This window comes from Hypomesus nipponensis, chromosome 15 (genome assembly GCF_054491055.1).
Source record: "Hypomesus nipponensis isolate SF chromosome 15, ASM5449105v1, whole genome shotgun sequence".
Classification (NCBI taxonomy): Eukaryota; Metazoa; Chordata; class Actinopteri; order Osmeriformes; family Osmeridae; genus Hypomesus; species Hypomesus nipponensis.
The window spans coordinates 17,142,501-17,158,823 of NC_140375.1; the positions used below are offsets into that span (position 1 = coordinate 17,142,501).

The 16,323-nt window shown below is 41.5% G+C and overlaps 2 protein-coding genes across 2 annotated transcripts in view; one reads left to right on the forward strand and one right to left on the reverse strand.

Moving 5' to 3' along the window:
* col4a3 (collagen, type IV, alpha 3) overlaps positions 1–6,847 on the reverse strand; it is a 20,861-nt gene extending 14,014 nt beyond the window's left edge. The window contains exons 1-19 of the mRNA XM_084674810.1: positions 6,785–6,847; positions 5,984–6,073; positions 5,819–5,863; positions 5,397–5,441; positions 5,181–5,243; positions 4,989–5,042; positions 4,647–4,673; positions 4,482–4,556; positions 4,301–4,363; positions 4,155–4,174; positions 4,005–4,052; positions 1,708–1,813; positions 1,571–1,615; positions 1,356–1,418; positions 1,150–1,194; positions 965–1,018; positions 813–854; positions 623–704; positions 258–293 (exon numbers count right to left, since the gene is read on the reverse strand). Of these exons, the coding sequence (XP_084530936.1) occupies positions 258–293; positions 623–704; positions 813–854; positions 965–1,018; positions 1,150–1,194; positions 1,356–1,418; positions 1,571–1,615; positions 1,708–1,813; positions 4,005–4,052; positions 4,155–4,174; positions 4,301–4,363; positions 4,482–4,556; positions 4,647–4,673; positions 4,989–5,042; positions 5,181–5,243; positions 5,397–5,441; positions 5,819–5,863; positions 5,984–6,073; positions 6,785–6,847 (1,066 nt within the window). The remainder of the gene's footprint in view (positions 1–257; positions 294–622; positions 705–812; positions 855–964; positions 1,019–1,149; positions 1,195–1,355; positions 1,419–1,570; positions 1,616–1,707; positions 1,814–4,004; positions 4,053–4,154; positions 4,175–4,300; positions 4,364–4,481; positions 4,557–4,646; positions 4,674–4,988; positions 5,043–5,180; positions 5,244–5,396; positions 5,442–5,818; positions 5,864–5,983; positions 6,074–6,784) is intronic.
* Positions 6,848–10,269: 3,422 nt separating this feature from the next.
* Positions 10,270–16,323, forward strand: part of col4a4 (collagen, type IV, alpha 4) — a 41,138-nt gene continuing 35,084 nt past the window's right edge. Inside the window, exons 1-2 of the mRNA XM_084674811.1 lie at positions 10,270–10,450; positions 10,563–10,691. Coding sequence (XP_084530937.1) covers positions 10,270–10,450; positions 10,563–10,691 — 310 coding nt within the window. The remainder of the gene's footprint in view (positions 10,451–10,562; positions 10,692–16,323) is intronic.

Here is a 16,323-nt window from a genome sequence, read left to right on the forward strand (position 1 = left end):
GATGGGAGTGTCACACGCGGAGAAAGAACATCTGTGAGTGTATGCATCTGTTAGGGGGGTCAGATGGCTGAGCGGTTAGGGAATCGGGCTATTAATCAGAAGGTTGTCGGTTCAATTCCCGACCACGCGAAATGACCTTGTGTTCTTGGGAAAGGCACTTCACCCTACTTGCCCCGGGGGGGGGGGGGGGGTGTCCCTACTAAATCACTTAAGGATAAGTTATGTTAAGACACTAGAAAGAACAAACCCAATGTTACCTGATGCACCCTTCACTCCAGGAAAACCAACTACGCCTGTAATACAACAGTAAGAAAAACAGTATTGAAAATGTGAACTCATGAATCACCTGGGAAACATGCAACAGTTTTGTTAGTTCATCCAAACAAACTAGGTCCAACATTTTTGAACTGGTAACAAGTCTAATGCATTATGAAGTAAGTAGGACTCCTGGAGAGGCTCAGTAGTGATTTAAATCAGAGCGACACACTGCCACATTTGTATTACCGTTATCAAATTATCAAATTTCAATGGTTTTCTGTGCTTTTGTCAGATTTAAAGTATGGTTCCCACAATTCCATATTGGGAAACTATTGGACCCATAGGGCTTAGTAAATATTATTACCTTGATCACCAAGACGGCCAGGGCGGCCAGTGGGCCCAGGCAAACCTTGTTGCCCTTTTATTTTCACCGACACACGGACCACCTGAATCAAAATGACTTCAAATGTTAGTCAACACTCCCTAAGCTGGGCTAGGGATAATGGGTCTGATAAATGATACAACTATAAGAATGTTGATGGTTTATGACTCACATCTCCAGGAGGTCCATAAGAACCAACGTCTCCTTTCACCCCCTGAACATACAGTCACCATACAGTCAGTGTAGTACCGAAAACAGCTAGCAAACAATAACTCGCTGTGTGAAGGAATTCTGGATTGGTTGAATGTGGTCAGTAAAACTAACCTTTGAACCCTGAATCCCAGGAGGCCCCAGGTAGCCCGCTTCACCTTTTTCACCCTAAGTGAAAAAAACAAACATGTTAGATCGACAGAGATTACACAAACAGACAGATTGTACGATTTCTGTTGTACTAGATGACAGCTGACCGTGTGTTAGCTTGACTGAATGACAGTTAACTGCGTTATTACCAGAAATCCATATGCCCCTTGAATGCCTTCCTTTCCTGGTTTACCCTAAAAGACGTGCCAGTTTCAAACAAATTAGTTTGTGTGACTATACCCACCAGCGTGAACTGATCTTTGGTGTGAGCATCTACCAATGCACAATCACATTGTCCATAACATGATTCATGTTTATTAAATATAATGTTCAACACATGTAAGGTTTGTTTTACCAATGACCCTGGGACCCCTTGGTCGCCTTTATCTCCTTTTAAACCCTGGCGACCTGGAAAACCCTGAGCAAAAACAGAAGCGTTACATGGAAAAAAGACAAACTGAAATTAATGCCATCAAATAAAACCACAATAAATCATTGGGATTTGAATTAGTGAACAAGGCCTAGTCTCTCAAGTCAAAGCGGATTGTCAGGAAACTCAGTGGTACTCACAGGCGGGCCTCGACACCCCTTTTCCCCCACATCACCTGGCTCCCCCTGCAAAAAAAACAACCAATTGATATGATATTTGAGACAACAAGTCTTGAAACAAAACATAAAAGTAAACTAACTCTAATAACGTGCTATACCTTCAGCTCTTTGGGGCCTTCTGCATATAACTTGATGCCTTTCTGCCCAGGTACACCTGGAGGGCCTCGGTCGCCCTGATAAAACAAGTGTCCATTACTGTAAGCACTAAAACAATTCACATGACACAGATTAAAATGCAAACCATCATCTTTAATTTAAGGGAATATTCATCTACATCGTTAGTGATTGAGCAATTTCAGTTTTTGTACAGTCCACTTGGTTTAGGGGAGACTAGGGATACTTGTATGGTTACAGCTATTTTTCATTTGGTGGGTATATACGTTTGTGCTATAACATAAGACTGTTGTTGAGCTGCTAGTCTTAGGAATTATCTTATTGATATCTTATAATCGTATTTGTCTTCTGAGATTGTTGTAGTGGTGTAGGTTCCTGCAAACAGTCATCTGTCCAAAAGATCAGATTTGCAAGCACTTCTTGCAAAAAAAGGCTATTTTTTCCTTTCTTTGGGAGACTGGGGTGTAGGTGAGGACATAGGGGTTCATCCTATTATGTGGTTTCTATGTTCGTTTGGCTTTAGATAGTGTGTAGTTCACACTTCCGAACAGTAGGTGGTGGTGATTCACCTCTTAACGTTGGTTGCAATCTGCCATTAATTTATTTATTTTTAAAGAAGAAAAAGGAAAGATGGCGTTTCTTACATAGAGAAATGGCAAGGCTTCATTAGAAGGTTTGTTGAAAGTCGCTTTGGATAAAAGCGTCTGCTAAATGCATAAATGTTGTCTAGCCCTTGAATGTAAATACATGTAATGCTCTTCATTTATTGTCAAGACACAGGTCCAAGTAGCCTATTGTAAAAAATTAGAGCCAAGAGTAATCAGTAGAAATTATTGACTATAGCAGCGGTTCTCAAACTTTTCCCCTGGCGACCCCCCAAAATTCCGTGGTGACGTTTGGCGACCCCCTATTCTAGTGACTAGTGGAAACATGGGGGAAACCGGAATTCTCCTCCCCCAAACGTAGCTAGCGCTATGGCTGGATACTCCTCTAGATAACTAAAAAAACTTTCGAATTTCTTCCACAATCTACCGAATTGGCCAAACAAGGCATGTGCATTTACCTTACAGTGTACATAATATAGCTAGTTAATGTTATTTTTCCAGGTTTTCTAGAAATCTGCTCAAATCGAGGCTTAACGGTGCTACTACTACCGTCATAGCTGCCTGTCCTGTCGGACACGTAATTCTTTCCTAAAAAACTTGCGTCACTCCCACAAACAAATGCTTCCTAAGTAAAACATTTAGACTTTTAATCGACAATATTGACAACACATATTAAGAAATTTGTCTTTACTCATAATATCGTCTCCAATTTCAATTCGAAGCTGTAAATCTACTGTAGGCAATCTCCCATGGTATCCGCTCTGGCTCAGTCTCGGAAAACAAGGGCTGCCGTTGCTGACGATACATTTATTTCCCCCTCCCAGTAACCCCTTAACCAATGATATGTGCTTTTAACTCAAGTTGTCATGAGTATCTGGCAGTTTTCAGAAATAAAATTGGTGATTGGACGGCAAAGATATTAAGGCAGGAAACATATGAATTTTATTTCCCATATTTGAATTGTCAGGCAGGAATCATCTCCTCTCCAAACATTTTAACGACCCCCCGAAAACCTTTCGCGACCCCCACTTTGAGAACCGCTGGACTATAGGCTGAAGCTACTTAATGTCAGGCTACATGTTGGTGCTGGTCCTATTCACTTTAACAACTACAGGGCTGCCAACTATTTCAAAAACCTTGGTGTGAGATTTGGTGCAAGGGGAGAGACAATGCGACTTTACACGGCTGTTTGCTCGTCGATGTTTCTTCACTTCGTAACATGGGCGTCGTCCGTTACTGTTTACAACGCTAGATTGGCTACTTGTTTGGCGTTGCCTTTTCAGCTTGAGATATACAAGGTGTGGCGTGAGAGCGTGAGAAATGGTTGAAATGCGTGTGTCACACGGCGAAACCGTGAGAGTTGGCAGCTCTGCAACTATCAGAATGACAAGCAAGCAGTGGTTTGAGAATGTCTATTGTGGTTTTATCTAGGCTGTAACATTGTAAAAAATGTCCTCTCCTTTTTTAGCTGGTAAACCTTGAATACATCATTCAGGCTGTTTAAAAGTTGAGATATCCCCCATCCCCCCAAACCCTAATCTTTGGGGGTTTTCTGTACCACATACTCCAATGGTGTTGGCATGTGAAAGGGAGGGATTTCTGTATAGGCTACCTGTATACCATGTGACTGAGAGGAATACCTGTATACTACATGAAAGGGAGGAATACCTGTATACCTTTTGTCCTGTTGGTCCTCGAAAAGCAGGACTAGGCCCTTCTTGGCCCTGATGAGGAACAAAGAGCAGTTAGACACAGATAGACATCATGGACAACTGGAACATTGGACAGCACATATGACTCAGAAACTGACCTTTTCTCCCTCTAACCCCGGTAACCCTGGTAATCCCTGCAAAATAAAATTCAAAGAACAGGCTGCAATTTGTACAAATATTGAAATCGTTTTATAAAAGCACAGGTATTTGGAAAATAATGCAGTCCATGAAAGTCCTTCACATAACGAGTGAGAACTGACCGGAATCCCACTCAATCCTTCAGATCCAGGGAGGCCTGGTAGCCCAGGAAACCCCTGTTGACCCTAAGAAGCATAAAATGAGTGAGTATCACAGCATATCAAGATGTAAATATAAGATAACTACTGATGCTGTAATATCAAAAGGGAGTGAAAATAGCTACAGACAGGAAGGCCTTCTAACCTTGTCGCCATTTCTCCCTGGCACTCCACGCTGCCCTTTCAAATCAAGGGGTACTGGGAAGTAGTAGGACTCTCCCTGTGAGGACAACAAAATACCACTCACAAACACTGCCTTCCATCTTACAATTACTGAATGATTTATCAGTGCATCCATATATACAGGTACCTTTAGCCCCTGGAGACCGGGAACACCCTGTAGGAAAACATAAGGAATGCAGATGTAAACTATGTATAAGATCCGTCACCTAAATAGCACATTGTGCCAGGCACCAGCACTCTGGAGAGAGTCTGTCTCCCCCACTGACTGCTGGTAGATACTCTGATGCAAAGCTACAATAACGAGAGACGACTATGACAGCTATGGTTGTCTGCTTACTCTGTGATTGTGTGGTGATTTGAGAGTGTACAGCACTTTCAACGCGTGTTGTTTTTAAATGTACTATATAAATAAATTCTGGCTGATTGATTGCTTAGCAACAGCTCACAATGAGGGACAGCAGTTACATACAGGTAATCCAACAGTCCCAGGTAACCCAGGAGGTGCTGAATAGCCAATATCTCCCTGAAATAAGAAGACAGGGTCATTGTCAAATACCTGGCATGTTGACAATGGGTTGTGAAAGGGAGCGCAGGGAGAAATCATACAAATATTTCTAATAAATATTCATGTAACTAGATTTTAAATGGACTGAAACTGCACCTTGGTCCCGTTGCATCCTGGTACTCCTGTTGGCCCCATTGGTCCTTCATTTCCTGGAACACCCTGACATTGATGTGACAGATATCCATTTTTCAGAAACAACAGTACACTAAAGCCATAATTAAAAGTTAAGAAGTTCAAACTACAACTGCAACAATAGAAGGCAAAGTTTTTTGCTTCTAATTTGTGTAGGCCACATACTTCTAACATACTTACTGGCTGTCCAAAAGGTCCAGGAAATCCTGGTTTTCCAGGCAGTCCCTGTTGAAAAAACAATCATTCTTAGCATGTCTTATAGATGTGATTAAGTCAGAGAGTTAGACTGACTTACTTTTAATATTGGTAATTTCACTAATGTGCAATGCATCACTTTACATGCCACAGTGTAGTAAGGGGGTTAATTTAGAGACCAAAACTTCTCTTCAATGTGTTTTCTTCAGTGTTCTGTCACATTACGGTTCAATTTGCTGTCTTTCTTGGCTTGTTTTTGAGATACAAATACTTCTCCTGTGATCCTATATTTATTTTAGGTTACCTTTCATGGAGTCGCACCCCTAGTTTAGGAATGGCTTCAGAAGAGAATTCCGCACACACAAACTGTTATGTAAATTTAAGAATATAAACATAACCAGTCATACCCGGGAACCTTTGGATCCTGATAACCCAGGAAAGCCGATGTTTCCCTGTGAATAAAAACATACAAAGCTAGTATCAAACATGTTAATAAGTTCTACATGTTCACCCAGACACACACACACACACAGTGATGTAGTGTCATATTTAGGTACTTTGAGGAGGCCTACCTTGGGACCTAGAGGCCCTGGAGGGCCTTCAATTCCTTGGTAACCCTTAACCCCCGGAAATCCATCGTAACCAGGATAGCCCCTCTCACCCTACAGAGAGGAACAGTGAGAGAGTGACCCACTATAAGAAAATTATATTGACTAAACACACATTTCTTTGCTTTTATATTTACTCACTTAATTTTCAGTTTGAACAGTTCAATGGCAATAATCAACAGATAATACTTCTGATTAAGAAAATTACATTTAAGGGTTTAGACACATTTAGATTAGAGCAGTGGTTCTTAACGCTGTCCTCAGGGAACCCCTGTCCTGCATGTTTTAGATGTTTCCCTGCTCCAAAACACCTGATTCAAATAAATGGGTTGTTATCCAGCTCTGCAGAAGCCTGCTTATGATAAGTCTTTTGAATCAGGTGTGTTGGAGCAGGGAAACATCTAAAACATGCAGGACAGGGGGTCCCTGAGGACCAGGGTTAAGAACCACTGGATTAGAAGGTAGCATTTTTTTTGGCGCTTTGTAGAAATCTCCAGTTTTGTTCACAAACAAAAGTTTCACACCCCTCTTTGTAAAGCACTCCTCGGCAATGTGAATGGATACATGAAATATATGGGGAAACAAATATTGTGACTGATATCAGTATAGTACAGTCATCACACTATGGATTTTACCGGTATTTTAGATTCCTTATTGCAATCTTGTTCTCTATCTCTTTTTTATTCATAAACAAGGCTGCAGATGCGTGACAGTCAGATAACAATATTTCTTTGGCAGCCAGTGGCATGACACATGACCACATACCTGGACACATCCCAGGTATTTCCCACCTGGGTGGCCCTGCTTGTCACCGGGTCTAAACAACATAATGCTTGGCTATTGCTACTGCAGTTGTATCACATAAGTGAGGGAACTGTATCCATTTGTCAACTTAATATTTCTGTTATATTTCCAGAGAAGAAGCTGGATTTCAGTTCTTACTTTTGTAAAAAAAAAAAAACTCCTGTCAAAAAATATAAGAAGAGTATGGCAAGGTGGGAAAAGAGTATTCTTAAATCTTATTTAAATATATTAAATAAGAGCATTATACATTTTTATTAAATAGTTTTTTCTACAAAAATTTAACTTAACTTGTGTATGATTTTGTATATTCACATACTAACGGACAACTTGAATATATGTAAGTATGTCAGAACTCATACTTTGTAAACTTGTGTGTTTTCAAAGTATTGACATGTTCAAGTATTGTAAATAGGTTGATGCTACTCTTGTCAAAACCATAATAACCAAAAGTAAAATAAAAAAATAAAACAATTATAATATTCTTAGGCTGCTGCGTGAAGGTTGAGCCAGCAACTCAGTCCTGGCAGTGCCTCTCAGTGCAGTACCTCAGACTTCCAGCAGAGAGCAGCCCAAGTCAAGACTCAGGCTAGTATCAGACAGGAGACCATCTGGCTGTGCTGTAGTCTATACTGGGTCGTGTGAAGTACAACAAGGAAGACTAAGGATATTACAAGAGGCTCTAATAAGCTATGTGATGGATGAATAGTACGTGTGGAAACTTACTTTGTTGCCTTTCACTCCATCACAGTGACACCTGGAGACACCTGCACAGGTACACGACTACAACAGATAGAAACAAGAATTTTAGGGGAAAAAAAATAAACTTAAGAAGTAAAGCTGGTGACACAAGTGTTGTAGTGTGATGTAGTCTGTTTCATGTTCGTAGAACGGACCAAACGTTTTTTTCTTGCTAAACACAATGTTGTATCCTAATCGACTGCATTACCGTATCAAACTTATTTATCCGTTATATACCACTATATACTTATTTCTCAGGTATATACCACGATGCATGTGCAAGGTCAAGATAAAATAATTGTCAGCGTCTCCATCTTTCCTGCAAACACCGTCTCCCTTCCCAAAGCCCTGTCCTGTGTTGCCTCTGGCTCGGTCTACCATGTCATCCCAGAACCTCTTATCTCAGGTACCTACCATCCTGAAGTAGGTCAGACACAAAAAGAATGCAGACAATCTCATACGAAGTTTAGGTTCCTCTGGCCTGATTCGCCTTGTTTCCCATAGTAACGGAATGTTCCTTTGTTAACTGACTGTTGCGTGTTCCTAATGAATGAGCTTGTCTGTGTGCAGGAGAGACAGAATAATCAGAGAGATGCAGGAAGATAGACACACTGTCCACAGGGGTTGTTTGGGTTTTGCAAGACATGCAACACTGATGGCAAGGGTAAGAGTTAGACACAAGACAAGCCCCTCCATACAGGGTCTTATCTGTATTTCCATCCAGACACACAGCATCCGTCCAGGTACACAACGCATAAAAAAGAAGAGCAAAGTTGGTTCTGACTTCTCCAAGAGGCATAAAAGACACGTGAACCTGATGCTTCAGCAAGATTAAGATTAAATCTAAAGTAGAAGAATGTAGAGACAATAGTTTTTTGTCTTTTAGAAAACCAGGTAATTTTCACTCTAACAAGATTAAAAGTACTTGTCAAAACTGACATGACCTGGCAAAACTCTGAACCTTGACACATACAGTGAGTATACGGTTCAGATTTTGTTGTTGTTGTCTATTATCATCTATAATTATTGCTTCTGTAATTATGTAAATCTGGATTGAATGTGTGGGTGTGTGTGTGTGAGGGAGATGGAGTGTTCTTTATTATGTTCTTATTGTCTTGACAGCATCTGGGGATGATGTTAAGACTATGCTCCTGTCTCGTGACCTAGTAAACAGTAGATCCACTGATTCATCTTCAGATACAGACCTGCACACACCTGCAGGACGGAAGAGGCGATAAGTGTGTGCAGGGTGACCACATGGGTCATGAAAGAAAGGAGAGTGACAGAATGTAGAACATGAAAAGATTGAGGGGCAAACAAAAAGATAGAGAACTAAAGACATGTTTTGCACCAAAAACAGTCTTGCTGCCAGGAGATGCAGCACGGTGGTGAGTTGACCCAAGTGTAGGTTGCATCTTCTGCCATAATGACTGGAATTGGGCATTTCGAAGACCTCCCAGGGCCAAGTGGGTGCCCAGGAATCGGTTTATGGCTGGGCGGAGCTACTCTGTCGATAGTGTGTCACTACCCTTGGTGCTGAAACAAAGCTCTGACTGGTCTGGGGGCGAGAACTCGGTCCTTGTACTACTGGGAAGATGAGTCCAAGGAAGGAAAGGGGAGCTGACTGAAGATGAGAAAAAAGGTATGATTGCTGAGCAGGTGGAGTTGAAATCATGGAAAACTGAGGGGAGATGCCTTGATAGCTAATCCAAAACTGCAAACTCAGTCAGAAGATGTGTGCAGTCTTGGGACCACTACGTTGAAGCAGTTGCCAAGTGGATGAAGAAGGGTTTCCTTTCCAAGTCCCCAGTCAACCGAGAGAAGGTTCCCTCTGCAGAGGAAGATCTTGAGTTTCTTTTTGCTTTTAGTTTATCTTCAGAATTTCACAAACACCTCGAGTTTACCGAAACCTTTTGTCTGCGTCTTTCTAACACAGCCCACAGACATTCCGTTCTTGAACACAGTCAAAGTGGGTACAAGCGGGTATGTGGCCCTCTTAAGATCAAAAAGATTACAATCTTATTTTCTCTGAGAATACCAGAGAACAGAACCTTTTTCAGACCTATGGCAGAACTTCAAAGCTGTAAATTCAGCACATTCCAAAACAAGAAGAAATGCAATATGTGAGAGTTCACATGTGGGCATCTAGTATGCAGGTGACTGCTGGCCTATTACGTTCAAACACTTCCTCCCCAACACCACCTTAGTTCCGAGGGGAAACTTCATAAGAGTGAATTTCTTCTTTCTCCTTCAGAAAAAAGGTTCCATCCATAACCAAAATCCTTGTCTGATTATTGCTTTATGGTAATCCCTCTCTCTCAATTTTACTTTAATAGATTCACATACAGTTACTTCATCAAACAATGGTTCACTTCCAAAACCATTTGAACAATAAAATGTCGAGCCTTTTAGAACCCTGAGTGTGTCATCTCGTGTTCTCATTATTTCAGACATCCTTTCTTTCCTCTTCCCTCTCACTTTGTCTCATCATTACCTTACTCCCCCACTGTTATTTGATTAAAAATGATATGCCATTGGGCATTACTATATTCAATATTTTAAAACATATACTCTACACTTCCAGAGCTATGCGTTCTGTTTACATTTACACATTGATTAGTTTTGAAACCAGCAATACAATGTGAGTGTGTATGAACAGAACATTTTTTTAAACACCACTCAGTCTCTGGTGCAAGCATGGGACCAGCATGTCTGGGCATGTGCAAGACACAGTCCTCCTGGCAGCAACCGGGGACACCCCTGATGGTGTCTTCAGGACCAGGGGCTTACAAGATAGTGTCCCTGCAACCTCTGGATCAGGGACAATCCTGCTGGTGTCCCCCACAGCTTTAGAGAATAAGACCGCTGGTCTCCCCTGCCCGAGACCAAGTACATCCCTACTGGTCTTCCATGTAGGTTCCCCTGAACCATAGACAAGCAGCAAACTCAGACTGTCCTAGTTTCTAGAATCTCCAGTTTGCTCAAGGCACCTCTCTACTAGGAACTGGTCAGAGAGACCAGGTCCTCTCATCATGGAGGACGAGCCGAGTGACAAGTGAGATGGCCCACGTCTGCGTGGTCCTCTCAGTGAGTCCTGGGGTCCAAGCCAAGGGGGGGACTGGATCCCATGGTACCCCATCGTAGCACTTCCTGGCTAGAGGTTTGGCTGTGCTCTCTCATTCTCCATCGAGGAAATCACGCGGAAAACCAACAGCTGGGTATCCCTGGGGCGACGATGGGAGAAGCAGGCTTTAGCTGAATAGGGGGCACTCTGAAATAACAGTCCAACATGACAAAGGCCTGAATGGGAAGGCTATAAAAACTGGTTCAGGGCCAGGGTTAGGGCCAGCGTTAGGGCCCGGAGTTAGGGCCAGGGCCAGAAAAAGGAAGAGGGACAGAGACGAGTTGATTAAGACCACATGCTCATACCAGATCAAGGTTGGGTTTTGCTAAGGACCCAATTTGACTTGGCTATCATGTTAAAATGGTCACTGGCTTGTGTGACTTCTTGAAACAGACAATGACATGTCAGATAAATGTTTTTGTTCCTTATATGTCTTTGTCCATCTCACTTCCTTTGCGGGGGCACATAGTTCCTTGGTCTACTACTCAATATAATTTCCTTTTTCACATTCCAGGAGTTTTCCTACATTTCCTGAATTTCCTGAAAAATAGGTAATTTAACAAGCGTCATATTCTTTGAAGTACATCCTCCTCCACATTTGATACAACCTTCGAAACTGAATCTGTTTTATGTTTTGTGGTTTTCCCACTTTGTCTACATTTTTTATTTTTGTAAAGGTCACAAAAATGTGTTGATGATTACTTTCTCTTGGGGATATGTTTGAAACAGGTTTGCTTACAGTGGATGAATTCGTTGATTTTACCCCATTCCAATTTGCCCCAGGTTGGTCAAATTAATTTGACAACACTTACAGACCCCATTTTCAAATATACACACAGAACCTTGACAGGGAAATTGTTTTAATTTCACCTTTTGTTCTTGAGCCACCCCAAAGTTTATTTGACCTTGTTCTTGGGCTCGGTGTTGTAAATTTCTTTCCAAGCTTCATTTTGTTTGTGCACTGAAACAGATAATCTTGTAGTATTTCCATGCATTTCACACCCTCCATTCTGACTTTAATTTGAACAAGATGCCCACTCCTTGCAGATGAGAAGGACCATCCCAGCATGATGCTGTCATCACTTTATTTCACTGTAAGGCTGGCACGTCATGTTAGGTTTGCTTAACACATAGCGCTCTGACATTTGGCCAAAAACCTTTATCTTGGTTCCACCTGACCACCAAACCGTTTCCCACAATGCACCTAGGAAGCTTTACTCTCATGACTTTCTAGTAGACTCTATACATGCTTTCTGATGGTACTTTTTGAGTAACTGCTTCGTTCTTGCCATCCTCCAATCCAGGCCAGTGCTATGCAGAACTCTTGAAAGGGTTGACTGGTGCACTTATAACCAAGCTGAATCAGTTCAATTACACTGGCAAATATTGCCAGCATGTGCACTTGCACAGTATATCTAAAGTGTTATTATCTATGTAATGTGTAGACTTCACTACTGTTAAGGCAAGCCACTGTGTGTGTAACTTCCTGGTGAAATAAAGGAATAATGACATAAATCAGTTAAATACAGTAGGTGTAATTGCACCTGTGGCCCTCTTCCTAGTAGAGCAGGGCATGCTGTGTGAACACAGCACACTCTCGCTATCATGACATCAACAGTGACAAGACTGAGCCTGTGCCTTACAGATGTCTAGTCCAGATAACAGTCCTGTTAAACAAATACAGACAACAGACATCATGGTTCTCACAGCAAACTTGCAGTCTCTCTCTCTCCCTCTGTCTCTTTCTCTCTCTCTCTTTTTCTCCTTCTCTGTCTCTCTTTGTATCACCCTCTTTCCTTCTCTCTGCACATTGCATTACTGTAATGAGGATATATTTCAAATGCAATTTATTTGTTGTTAATATTTGAGCCTGCTCCAGTATAGATGGCTATAGGTTTGTCCCCACCTTGTGTTAACAGGCCTACTGGCTACTGCACTGTTGTATGTGTATTGTTTCAATCAAATGTGAGTGGAGTCAATTCTGGTCTCCTTGTCACCTGGTTGTGCTTTAAGTTTACTGTAAAGAGGATGATGATGAAGATCATGAGAAGGGGGAATTTCAAGAGATGACTAAAAAACACACCATTTCTGTTTACACCAAGTCAAATCCTTAACTTCACCTCATGGATTTAAATTTATGTTCTGAAACCCACAATAAGAATCCGGTAGCCAAAGCAATAAATAACAGCGCCCCCTCTGACACAACCGACAAAACAGAGGCTGATTGAATTCCATCACAACTGTCAGAACTCCATCACAACTGTCACAACTGTCATTAAAACACATAATTATTAATGTACGTATTCGTGAAAATACATCAAGCGGTGAAAATACGGTTTCAAACTCTGTATCATTAAGAACGGTAAAAAAAGGCTACTACCCCAAAAGGCAGCCCACAGGTTGTGACAATGTGTGACAACAGATGCAGGCTACAATTTTACAAACTTAAACATGCAGTGTTGTGTAACACAGTGTTGAGTATTCACACATGTCGGTGATGCTCAACGTTTTCCTTGGATTTCATACTCACATCCTCTGTCGCCCCAGGTGGGATACTGGCCCCGAGCAGCAAGCATAGAGGGAAAACACACTGGAGCACGACCAGCACACAGTGGAAGCCCTTCATTTTAGAGCCAACAGCGGTCCCATGCAAACCCCTGTGTAATCTTCCTTAAGCTGGTATGCAGTTTCGCAGTCCACACTGAATCGCATTAAATTACCACACTTTCTCTATACAGGTTGATGTGTATTGATAAATGGCGATCACATCTGTATATCCAGTGAGCGCTTTATCTCCTTCTTGATAGTATCTTGAAATTGCTATGTAACAAGTCTTTTGGGACGAAATTGTCCAAAAATATACTGTGCAACATTCAGGCGTCCAAAAAATTATGTATAGCCTATGTTGGAAAAGTGAGTGGGTGAAGTACCTGCTGAAGATTGAGCGCATGTAAGACTCAGCTCATTGGCCGAGCTTCTGTAATGCCTTAACCTAACTAAGATCCGATTTGTCTGTTTAACTCGCAAGGTTTTTTTTTTTTTTTTACGAAATTGTTCCAAATGTTGTACGGTGCACCGTATTGCCTACTCCAACATGTCACACGAAGTGCCGTATGAAGTAACCCGATGTGAAATAGAATTAAAGTGTGCATGATCTGACAAGATACTTTGCGCTCTGGGGGATTGATAGGGTAACAAGTGCGGTTGCTCAGCGATGGAGTGGTTCCTTCGCACTTGTTGAAGTCTAGAGTGTTTCTGTAAGGTTTTAGGTTTGATAGTTAATTTTTTTGTTTTGTTTTGTTTTCTGCAACATAAAACTATTGGACTTCAGACATTTTAAAGTAAGTTCTTACCTTAATCATAGGCGAATGTGATGCTTTTCTATTCAAAAAGCATATGCAGGGACAACGACAGTGATATTTAAACTTGTGAAACAGTGTCTGAGTCGAACATCACAGTGGACAACGCTTAGGGTAAGTGTAATTTAACTTTAAAGAAAATGTTCTATTTTGTCAAGGTGTATGGACGTGACTCGACGCACACTATTTAGTAGTTTTGTATGTCAATGGTCTGGATTTCCTCTAGGCTACGTAGTTTTCCGTGAATGCGTCTTTTTCATGGATATATTGTGGAATTCTGCAATTAAGTAGGCTAATATACTCCCCTTTGTCGTGTTACTTGTTACATTTTTACATAGCTAGATTTGATTACTTGCTTTTTAGGCATTTTGTGGCCATTTATAAAGCATTCAATTTATATGCGTTCCTATTCTGCAGACCAGATTTTTTACTAAAACCGCAAATTCCTGTTTCTTTCCTGTTTTAATGCAATTTGAAGTCATTTACATCTTAGAGTTATGTGGAGTGAAGTGTACAGATCATGTTTGTGTTGAAGAGGATGTCAATTAGAGAGGGGCTCTATCTCAGTTTGTGATCTATTAATCAGTGGCTAAATAATTTAATCTAGTGCCCTTTTGTTATAAACCCAATCTGTGCACCAATCACCAGACCTAATTTTTTTTTTTTTCTGTAATGCCATTCAGTTCATTGAGACATTAGCTGATGGTTACCTCTATAATTGTTGAAACAGCATTGACCTGACCAATACCCTGATCAGATCAGTCTACCTGGCTTCCTGTGTGGAGATCATCTATTAGGCTAACATATGTGTCCGCATCCTAGGAGAGGACAGGAGGTGGGGTTGTATCCTTGGCTGTGGAACAGTCAGAGGCTGAACACAAGGGGCCAAGGACTTGAAACGGGAAACGCCCCGAGTGGCTCAAATGACATTCTCTATCTGCTGGACCACCTGTTGCAGCCTCCATCTGGGGTGAGATGCAACTTTCATATTCTCTCCCATCGACAGACTGACTGTGCACTCTCACTGGTCAGTTTCTCTTTGGATCGGAAAGAAATAGTTGGCGGATACTGTGTCTGGTTCATGCTATCCACTAAACCCACTTGTATTAAATCCAAGAAGAGGCGTGAATGCGTGTACACTGAATAGAGGCCTGTACTTGAAATTGTACACAATGTGTTCTGCACAATGTGTTCTGCACAATGTGTTCTGCACAATGTGTTCTGCACAATGTGTTCTGCACAATGTGTTTGCCCAGTTTGTCCTGCTGATACATCCGTGCTTCATGTTGTAAACAGAGAGGATCTGCATAGACTACATAGCAGAATGAACATTCAGGATTTTTGTAGATGACAGAACAGGGATGGGATGTAATGAAACTACATTTCAGTAAAAACTATTATTTTGTCTTAACTCCTGTGCCTGTTTTTCTGTCCAGGTGGCTTGTGTTCATGTTGGTGGCTGGACAGACTGTGTTTGGGGTGAGTGTGTGCATTTTAATAAATGACAAAGGTTTTATACAAGAGTTATGCATTAAGATTGTTCTACAGTATTAAGTCATAATCATTGATGACAGTCATGTGATTCACGTGACTGTTTAATACATTTTTCCAGGTATTTTCTTGTTGCATGTGTCAACCTAGCTCTGCACCGTCTTGCCAAGGAAATAAGATCCCATGATTACTTCCTGACTCCATCCTTAGTTCCCAGAGGTTGAGTGAGGTTAGGTGTTGGCAAATTTTAACTAGTGCAACCTTTTTGGAGGACCTATGAAAGACAATGTACAGAACCAAATGTGCTCTTATATATTTTAAATATTTCCCTGTTTGTCCAAACACGTCAGAAAGAGTGAGAGCATGACCAAGATGGATACAGAACATTACTCCTGATTTGACAGAACTCCAGATATGCACATTCTTTCATTGCATATGAAAATTAAGCCTTGAGAGGAGAGGCTTATCACCAATCTAACAAGATAAGGGCATCTTGTCTGCATGCCTGACTAGTGCTACACAAGCACAAGGAATTTGACAAGCTCTTTTAACACAGGCAGGCTAAGGAATATGTTGCTGTACCACATAGGTGTTCCACTGGTCTGGCGGTTAAGACCCTCTCCGATCCCCCATTATCACCCTACATACTGGGGTAGTTGTTGGGGGTGGTGGTTATGGAGAACGAGAGGTGATGGGGGTGAGGGGGAAGGTGCAGAGAAGGTGTGGAGTACAGAATAGTCAGATGGCTGAGCGGTGAGGGAGTCAGGCTAGTGATCAGAAGGTTGCCA